We start from the raw sequence: 10,221 nt of genomic DNA, 5'->3' as shown, positions 1-10,221 counted from the left end.
GTATTGTATTATGTACTCTGACTCTACCTTTTCGTTTACCTGAAATATCCCTGTCTCGATTGGGCTCATCCTTATCTCAACGGATTAAAAATCGTCCCGAGTTGTAGTACACCAAAAGAATGGTATGTTGGTATATTAATTTGTAGTATATGCAATTACCACACAAAAAGGTTCTCCTGACTTGTTAAATGTGTTTGTAGGACAAAAACTCTCTGATGTTTTTAAATGAAATGTATTTGAAAACAACTCATATGATATTAATAGATATGTGGATGCAAGAAATAATTGTGCAAATTAAAGCAAAAATAGAATTAGATTTCAATACACTAACAGCGCCAGATCTAACTTTAACTGTAATTCTCCTATTGGTGCTGACAGGCTGAACTGTTCCACACAAACCACGGTATTCGGAATTACCGTGCATACCGGGAGGACATTTTGAAACAGGTTCACCTACAAAATAGTGGATTATTTTACCGAATAGTTAAGTTGGAAGTATGAAATGTTTTGTTGGTGGTCCTTTAATATAACTGAAATTTAATTAAATTACGACGAAATCATTTACTTGCCAGCAATACTAAATAAGTATACGAATGGTTCAACTTAATTGTAAAGGTCAATTATTAGTAATAAATTTGAATCAATTTCAATATGAGTCTTCATATATGTCTGAGCTTGGAAATATTTCAATTTTTTATCAAAATTACACATATCGTAGCAGCTGATTTCAACCAAGTTGTCTAATAACTTTTGTGATTTCTGCCCCACGTTGTGCAAGATTTCTTAGAATCTGTATTATTTTCGGATTGTGGACGTCAATAGCTTGTTATAACTGAAACCAAGCAATTGCTATGGGATTCACATAAGGCGATCTGGGTGGAAGCGGTAGATGAGGAAAATCTAGATTTTATATTTGAAATCACTGCAGCTGGATGTGCGAATTAACAAAACTAAACTTGGGATATCTAGTGGCAGGAAATTGTGACAGTTCGATGGATACCTCCATCCAATATAATCAACTATTATTAGAATAAATTTCTCTCCAGACAATAACTGTATCTATTCCAGGGAAGAATTCCTTGCTCAGGCGTTTGATGGGAGGGCGCCAATGGATTGATCCATATTCGCTCTCGTCTTCAAAGATAGAATTTCCACATTTATTTCTCACTGTTAATTTTGAAATGCTCAAGTTAATTTGTCTATGTGCAGGTGTCAATGCTACTCTTTTGGATCTTAAATTAGCATTACAGATTCTTCTTATTATTGACGAGATGGATACAGAAGTACCTTTAGCATAAAAAAGCTAAAAATTCTTTTGATTTTGCTAAGTATCCTCGAAATGACACTTTGGGATACATTCAGCTAATTTGCAACATCTGTTTGACTCCGCTATAGCTCGTGATGACCTTTAGGTAGATAGTGTCATTAGCATTATTGGAATTAACCAAACTATAAATATTTTCTAGGGCTCGGGCTCTTCAATATTTTTTTTACAAATGAAAATTGAGACTGGTAAGTAGTCCAGATCAAAAAAATCGAATGAAAAAATTTCAAATAAATCGATTTAGTTCCGTAAACAAGACGCTTTGAAAATATTCTTAACTTGGGAATATATGTATATAATTTGATCATATAGTTAATAGAAACGCTTAAGAAGAGCTGCTCAAATATTTATAAAGTTACTCACCTGCTTTGTATATGGGAAGAAGATTGATATTCCCTGGCGGACCATAATTGCAAACTAATACGATTTTAGATTCTTTGCTTGAATATGCTCTTGCACAACCTATATGTGTTGTTTCTGCCCAAATCATCTGTGTGAATGTTAAAGGAAGGCTAAGATTCTTCCAATAATGTCGATATCCCTCTGGTTTCATGAATCTAATGTTATCGAACCATCGGTGTGGTATACCTAACATATTATATCATTATAATTTTTAGTGGTGAATAAATCAAAAAAGGTGATAAGAAATCATTCAATAAAACCAGCCAGGAATTGAATACACGAATAATGTGTCCTTAGTTTGTGATTTCACACATACATATAAATAAATTTTCGATTGACTTTGATTCTCCATATTTTTGTAGAAAAAAACACCCATAATTTACAATGATTTGAAAACTATCCGTTTGATGGAATTACCACAAATACATGAGGATTAGGAATAGAATAACCTCGGGGTGTGTCGTGAACATCTGCCAGTTTTATAATTTTGGAGATATCTAGAAAGTATTAGCATCATGGATGGAGAAAAGTTAAGATAATGATCAAAATTCGATTAATCACGATATAATAATTAAATTTAGTCGATATCCCTTATGCGTATCCAAATTCAAGGAGCAGCGTAGTTCGACTATAATCAACCCTTTCCAGATACGTTCACTTGGATAGATAACGTCTCCCTTGTATTCGTTTAAGAAATAGTTTGATGACGTAGAACTATAGTTATGTTGGTTTTTACTGAAACGTGCTACAAGGTATTTTGGAGAGACGTATACCGATATACCGTTAGACAATTTAGAATATCATGAAAGAAAGGTAATTTAGAAGTCCCAAAAGAAGGCAATTTGGAATCCCCTCTGTCAGGCGTCTGTCAATTGAATTATAAATATATATTGGTTTTTTGAGGTTGTTGTTCAGGGAAACAGTGGAAAGATGAAAAATGTCGTGAATAAAAGTTTACTTCTATTATATATTTTTTAATGCGGCGCGAAGAGTTCCTACTATATGGATGGCTTTGCTAAAGTCAAAATTATTTATACCAAATAATATTTATCTACCAATTTTTAATGAGTTACAAGACTATAAACTAATAAGTTCATATTCTTTTCTAAAACTATTGAGCATTATCTTGGATTGGTTATTAATAATAAAGGAGAATAATACGTACTTGAAATCACATCTTCACCACCATGTATGATTTCCATGTTCTGTCCGTTTTGCCAGAATTTTTTTGTTCGTCCACAATAATCAGTTTGCGGTTTACACAAATTGGCGGAGCACGAAGCTGTATATTCCAAATCTAAATCATAATTGATGACTCTCATATTTGCCGCAGAGGCAACACCTACGAAAAATATTTTAATTATACTTTCATTTGGCAAATTAACAATCAACGCTGCAACAACAATGTTCATATCAGATGCCTCAATCGTTTTGATTTGGCCTTTGTTCAAATCACTCTGGATATCGTGCAATCAGTTCTGTTTGACCCTGTATCTTCGAATTTTATTCTTATATCAATAGCATCGTTTTATAATGTCATCGGTAGTAGCACCGTTACTGTCTTTTCACCATTGTCTCCCATCGTCCCACCTTTAACACGCCTATCTGCCTTAGAGATCCCCCTACTTCATAGTGTCCAGGTCACTATTGTGTTTAACGCAACTTGGATGTAGTATTTCTGTTTGATTAACCACTTTTCCTTAACAATTAGGCAGCTTCTTCATTGCGTAGATTTACGCTTGAAGAATATTACATTCACTTTTAGATTGTACGATTTTTGGATGTGTAGTTGACAAACCGACGATTGAGATCTCATTATTATTTGTGATACAGTCGGTGTTCTGAGATGATAGATCTATTTTTCTCTTTCTTCCAATATTATCTGTTTCCTTGATAGTTGTATATCCATACAGCTTATTTGAACAATTCTATAGGCTGTAGGCTTAGCGTTGCTTCTCAATAATTACTTCTAAAATATGACAAAACACTTCTGACAGCATCTTCATCATCATCTTTAGTTTTTTAATTAACTGTAATTCTATTTCATTTGAATAGAATAAAACCTATTTTAACAAAATGTTTAATCAAAAGTCCCATATCGCTAAATAAATATTTATTCTAATCAAAAACAACCATTACGTCACCACAACATCTCTACCAAATGTGAGTTAACAAAAATAACGTTGAAAATATAAATCGATTCCTAAGAAAATGGAAATAATTCTAACGTACGCTTATGGCAGATATTTAAACTATAGATATCTCTTTTTAGTTTATCTTACTCATTTTTAAACATCTGTAATCAATATAAACTGAAAATGAGACTTACCCTGTACTTCCCCTAATGCAATTCGATTTCTGTAGCAGTTATGAACTTCTACAATCCAATCCCGAAAAGTGTTATTATTTGGTATGGGTACACAATCGGAATTAAGATCGGGTTTACAGGTACCACCGTTTCTGCAGACGATATTTTCTACAGTACCACATCGAGGCCATTTGATATCACATGAACGATCAGCGTAACAATAATAGAAAATGGTTATTGAAATTAATAGTTTGAGATAAAACATAATTTTTGAATAATTCCAAAGATTCAATAAGTCAGTGTCATAATAAATTTGATTGACATATGTAACTTCGTCACTTGACTCACCGCTTCTTCACAAAATCTCGTTCTGTCGCTGGCATCGTCGTATAACATCTGTTATTCGATGCATTTGTTTGTATATTCTTAGCCTTTCGGCTTATGGGTTTCCACTCTTACCCTCGATGAATCAGTTATAGATTTATGGCATGTTTATGTTATATTTTGTTTAAAGAACGTCTCTTAATAATAAAGTCATCAATAGGCTACATTCCATGAGCGCAGCTTCAACAAAATTATTGTAAGTACTCAAAGTAAATAGTGAATTAACTATTTACAAACTTGTGATGAAAACAAATTGAGTGTTCGTATTCAATGATGATATTATTTGAACTAGACAATGAGAACTATCCATTATATATAAATATTTCATTAAAAACTAATTTTCATGGAAAAATATAATTTTTCCTTCTCTTTATACGGATAGTTCTCTAATTTTTAGGACTCGCAAAACTGATGAACGAAACTCTTATAGGTGACAGAGAATTTCTCACTTTCATAAGTATAGGTAGGTAGTTTGCACTCATACGCCTACCTACTTAGTTTATTAAAGCTCGGAAGAAAAATTCGAGAATCGATTCCTAATCTATTTTTATTATATTATACACTACCGACAGTATTTCATCATTTTGATAACATACTACCAAAACCTATTGGGTTGCATGAATCTTCCATAAAATTTCGTTTCCATATTCCTCCATAAAAAGGGTTGACTTATCCACTCTTCCACTATTCAATTTTTAAAAAAATTGAGGTTAGGATTTGTTCATTAATCTAAAAAGTGATCGCGATCTGTCAGTTTCCTCAAGATGCCACCGACAATGAGAAAACCACATAATAGAAATAATAAAAAAATATTATCAGAAAGCCAACTGTCGCAATTTATAATGAAACCAAATCTAGTTAGTAAAATTATTGCAGAATGTATTTAAACACATTGGTAGGAGAAGTTTCAACAATTATTTAATCGATATAGTTACCAATAAAATAAGTACAAATGCAAAATATTTGATCTGACCACTTCATTGAATCTCCTATTTTAGTATACATCTAGTGAATGCTGGCATGTTGCCGACTATTTCCAATTGTTTCAAGTGTGGCAACATATATTTGGTCTGTTTTTCTCGCGTTCATTTTCGTGCTAGAATTCACTCCATTCTTAAATGATTGTGGGTAATTTTCTGTAGAGGGTTGGTGCCCCTGAATAACAGTTTTGACAGCTCACTGGATGATGCATTCTTCGGTCATGTATGACGGTGATGTGAGGATAATTAAATTTTTAGATACTATTTACAATAAATTATAATGAGTTTTAGCACATAGTAAATTTCGTCATGAAATATGGACTAAACATACAAATCTACAGTGAAGAAATTTCTTAAAAAGACCAAACCTTAAAACTTTTAAATTTAAATATTATTCCCAAAGTCAACTGTCAAACTTGAATCAATGCTACCAACCGACCACCAAAGTTACAGTGTAATTTCCCTAATTTGTATTTTCAACAATTTTTTTTATATATAAAAGATGTAAATACAAGTCGAAACAGAGAAAATGGTATGAAACACTCGTAATAGAAGGTCATTCCAGCAATCATTCTTTGGAACTAGAATGAAAATCCTAGCAATTTACTAAATAGAGGATGAAAAACAAATATAAATTGAGCTTGACAATTCCAGAAAAGTAATTTCCAATCAAAAAAAAATATTTTGTTTCTTTATATTTTGATATAATTTTACATTATTTTTATTATCATTTTCCAAGCTTTCCATACTGTCATTTAGCCATTTTATTCTCTTTGCTCTTATTATCCTTGTGCTCTCGTTTCCTATTTTTCAGTATATTCATAATCATCTTTTTGATTGATTAGTAACAACCAGATTCTAATAAAGATAAAAGATACATGATCAGATATACAAAAAACTACTTAAAATAGTATGGACTTATGGTTTATAGCAGTGGGGCTATATTAGTGAAAGTAATTGCCTTCAACGAGTCAAAAACCAAATAATAAAGAATATGGTTAACGTCTTATCGTATGCCTGCAATGACGATCTAGACAGGTAACTCAAAAAATATTCAAAAAAGAAATAAAAAACATTGCTAAAGGTTACGAAGAACGTCTTCATATAAACAATGAAATGTTGGATTTGCTAGATAATCAAGACACAGTCAGCAGGCTCATATCCACCATTTGCGTAAAAAACCATTGGGAATATTTAGGAGAATAAAGCAATTAGTTTATTATGTTGAATGTAAAATGCCATCACGAAAAATTTTTATTTTCCCATTTAGTCTATATTTATTTGCAAAGACATTCAGTATTTTGTTAATTAGTTAGTTTTACAAAAGTTTATGATTTGTTGTATAAATATATAAATATTTTTTCAATGAACACCAAAACATGATTGATAAGGAGTTATAAGCGATAACCTCTAACCTACTGACTGATTATAATTTTCTGAGTGGCGTAGATGTGGTATACAAATGAAAAGATTGTTGAAAAAATATAAGAATATGAGAAAATTGATGATAGATCCAGTTAGTTCATTAGAGAACTTCTGCAAATAATTATCTGTGCTGGAACCGAGGTAGCAAATTATTAATCTAATATACTAAATTCATTTTTCTTCAATTAGGTGGACCAATATTTACTAATCAGAACCACGAAAGTATAAAATTCAGGAAATAAAAAACGGATTCGTCACAATGTGTACTACAATTAAAAATTCCACCAGTTACTAGATGCAGTATGATATACGGTTTTCGGTGGAAAAAGTCTGAATCACTTGGAGAAGTTATCGACAACTGCATTCACCATGGAAACAAGACTGGAGGCCAGAGCATTGTGACTGACGAACTGGTCTCTAGACTCGATGAAAAGATGAAAAATCGTTTAAAAATATCCCAACAGTAGCCGCTTCTCATATATTTCAATTATTCATTTTAAATGGGATATTATCAATATTATATTTTGGATGTTTATACTTTTTATCAGTATCCTAATTTAAATAAAAAAAATATGAGAATAAAAATAAACGAGACCGTTTCATCAGCATAATATGTTATCAAGTAAATAATAACAAGCAACTACTATAACCTTTCAACTATGATCAATATCGTATTTTGCTGGTAGAGTATAACAAAAGTTTGAATTAGAAATGGCGATTTCAGTAATTTTGGTGGCAGTTTGTTGTTTATTTGTTGTTACCTGTGCATGGGACGACTATACTGACTATTATGATTATGAAGATGTCACGGTCATGGAAGTTACAATCGGTTCTAAAAAGGACTTACATTGTTTTCCATTTGATTCCATTACAATTCAATATTGGAAACATAATGGACAGGAATATCATCAAGGTATTATTATAACAATCTTCTTTACGAGGATACGTATACAGAGTGTTTTTTTTATTTATGTGATGAAACACAGGTGAGGTGTAATATTAAGATGGGTTTTTCTTTAACAAAAGATATTACTCCTATAAGATGGTGAGTTGGGTTGAGTTTTTTAATTTCGTAATTTCTGTACATTGACAAAGTGCTCATTATCAGCATTTTTCCTTTTTATAAGAGGTCAAATTTAGCCACCCCCACATAATTTTATCAAATTTTTTTGGGTTTCTGAAATAAATAGATTGTTTCAATTGCCCGTTTATTTGAAAACATTTTTTAGGTTTTTTTAAATTTTAAAAAGAATAATTATTTATAATAATGCTATCCAAAAAGCAGAAACTGCATTAAAACTCTTCTTCTTGAGTTGTTTTTCACGTGAAAAATTCTTTCTCCTATATCTTCAAGTAAACCTTTCTATTTATACGACTATTGAAACGAGTCTCTACATCAAATTTATTTATAAATAAATAAAATAGAAATAAAACCACAAATAATATAATTACTATGACCGTTAGTTTTGATCAATCTTTGAAAAGTCTAACTGATTATTAGATTATTAAGATTTGTTTTGGTTGGTATAAGTTTTCATTTCATTTTTTGTTTGGGATAGATCGGATGTTCACTTTTTCGAAATTTGTGTTACCGATGTAAAATAACATAAATAATATACGAGTAACTTGAGTGAAAATATTTCTTTCTAAAGTTAAATATTAAACTACAATAATTGTTGCTTAAAATTAATTATCTTTAGGTGAAAATTTAACGTACTTGCATTGGATTGATGGAGAACCAGGTGCAATAGAAGTTACGTTTTTATCCCAGGAACAAGCAGGAAGATGGGAATGTTATTACTACGGCGACGTTTTTGTATCGTATTACTTTGTAATTGTACCGGATAAAGGCAAACAACAGTTATGGCCGATTGAGAATATGGAAGAATCTAGAACAAATAATACATATATTGAGACCACAGAAACTTATATACCAAGAGAAACCACAGAGGGCACGGTAGAAGTGGTTAATTCAACGTTAAGTATAAGAAGTGGGGAAATTGAAAACGAAGATATTCAAAGTGAAACATATGACAATTTTCTTGATATTCTTTTAAATTCTCTACGCAATCCATTTGTAAGAGCGGATCAGATAAAAGGAAAATCAGGTGCAATTACTCTAAACGCTTCTTATATAGCTTTAAGTATCTTTATTGTAAACTTATTGACTTTGTAATAATTTATTTTAATATTGCATTTATCAATTCAAAATAAACTTTATCTTCAGTAGCGATAATCGTTTATTAAAGAAGTTCTGTTTATTTTGTACTTTTGTTTTTAAGGAAACTTATAACAAGGTGGTTGGGTCATGAAAGGCCACGCTCTTTTGAAGACAACAATTAAAAAGACATTATTATCGACATGTGAAGACATATACCATACACCAAGATCCAACAAACTCAAGGCCGCAAATGGGCCATACAAGGAGCATATACAATCCATGAACACATGAACACTCACGTTTTAGTTATAACTACGTACCGTTGCTTTAAAAATAATGATTAATTTTTATTTATTAACCGTTTATAACTTATTCAACTTCAAACATGTTTTTCAAAATTATTTTATTAGCGGTGTACGTTTAAATATCTTTTATGAAAAGGTTATGTCTAAAAACAAACTAATGTGATAAGTTACATTTAAGATATTCTTGACTACAAGACTGACTATGTACTACGATAAGTTTTTTGAAAAAGTCAAAGTCACAATTGCTAGTTTAACCTTCTTAGGAACATTTTGGCCTTACAAAGAAAGGACCCGTAAGAAAGCTATTTCATGTGAAAAAAATTTCTAGTTTCATTATGAGACAAGTTGGCAAGTTATTTGATGCCGACTCATACTATTTTTTAAAAACTTCTATTAATATAGTCTTAGTTATGCAATGGAGTTCAAGTAATGATCTCTAGATTTTATAAATTATAAAAATATATTGAGCATTTGATGATTGGCTTAAATGTTTAGCTTATTATGTAGTTTAAGAAGAGGCGGATATATTTATTGTTAAAACTCTATTTTCAAGTATATGCATTGTTTGGAGCCATTTGGTAGAGCTTAATAAACCTAAAGTTCAATAAATAGTAATTAAAGTTAGGTGGTGCACAATAGTATTACAAAAGTATTACGTAGTAATGTGTTTTCTCCATTTAACCAGTAAATAAATGGATAAAAAGTGGCTCCATGGTCCACCCACCTCGTATCAAACAAACGCTTCTAAAGGAATATTTTGATTTGCACACCTTTTTGATCGAAAGTAATATGATATTAGTGATGCTGTGCATGTGAATTTTTCTACAAATAAGTGATACCAGGTTGGAAATTATCTTTTATTGATATTAATTTATAGTCAAATCAGGATCTGTCTGCTTAACCTTCAGTTATTGACAAGTTCTGGTGGAAAC

The 10,221-nt window shown here is 31.1% G+C and overlaps 2 protein-coding genes across 2 annotated transcripts; one reads left to right on the top strand and one right to left on the bottom strand.

Moving 5' to 3' along the window:
* Positions 1-216: 216 nt before the first annotated feature.
* LOC130897208 (scoloptoxin SSD976-like) lies at positions 217-4,365 on the bottom strand. The gene is made up of 4 exons (XM_057805949.1): positions 4,056-4,365; positions 2,892-3,068; positions 1,688-1,912; positions 217-453 (listed from the first exon to the last, which is right to left on the bottom strand). Exons 1-4 carry the CDS (start codon positions 4,297-4,299, stop codon positions 248-250), a joined length of 852 nt encoding a protein of 283 aa, XP_057661932.1. The 5' UTR covers positions 4,300-4,365; the 3' UTR covers positions 217-247.
* A 3,049-nt stretch (positions 4,366-7,414) lies between these two features.
* Positions 7,415-9,059, top strand: LOC130897045 (uncharacterized). Its single transcript, XM_057805545.1, has 2 exons — positions 7,415-7,736; positions 8,524-9,059. The coding sequence occupies exons 1-2, from the start codon at positions 7,535-7,537 to the stop codon at positions 8,997-8,999; spliced, it is 678 nt and encodes a 225-aa protein (XP_057661528.1). The 5' UTR covers positions 7,415-7,534; the 3' UTR covers positions 9,000-9,059.
* The last annotated feature ends 1,162 nt before the right edge of the window (positions 9,060-10,221 follow it).

Source organism: Diorhabda carinulata, chromosome 8, assembly GCF_026250575.1.
Source record: "Diorhabda carinulata isolate Delta chromosome 8, icDioCari1.1, whole genome shotgun sequence".
Classification (NCBI taxonomy): Eukaryota; Metazoa; Arthropoda; class Insecta; order Coleoptera; family Chrysomelidae; genus Diorhabda; species Diorhabda carinulata.
Note: the sequence above shows the minus strand (reverse complement) of the source record. Positions and strands in the feature narration are given on the sequence as shown.

Coding starts and splice junctions, on each gene's coding strand:
- LOC130897208 (XM_057805949.1), bottom strand. CDS start 4,299: ATGTTTTATCTCAAACTATTAATTTCAATAACCATTTTCTATTATTGT. Junction 3,069..4,055: donor TGCATTAGGGGAAGTACAGG/GTAAGTCTCATT, acceptor TATTTTTCGTAG/GTGTTGCCTCTGCGGCAAAT. Junction 454..1,687: donor TCTTCCCATATACAAAGCAG/GTGAGTAACTTT, acceptor ACTATTTTGTAG/GTGAACCTGTTTCAAAATGT.
- LOC130897045 (XM_057805545.1), top strand. CDS start 7,535: ATGGCGATTTCAGTAATTTTGGTGGCAGTTTGTTGTTTATTTGTTGTT. Junction 7,737..8,523: donor TGGACAGGAATATCATCAAG/GTATTATTATAA, acceptor AATTATCTTTAG/GTGAAAATTTAACGTACTTG.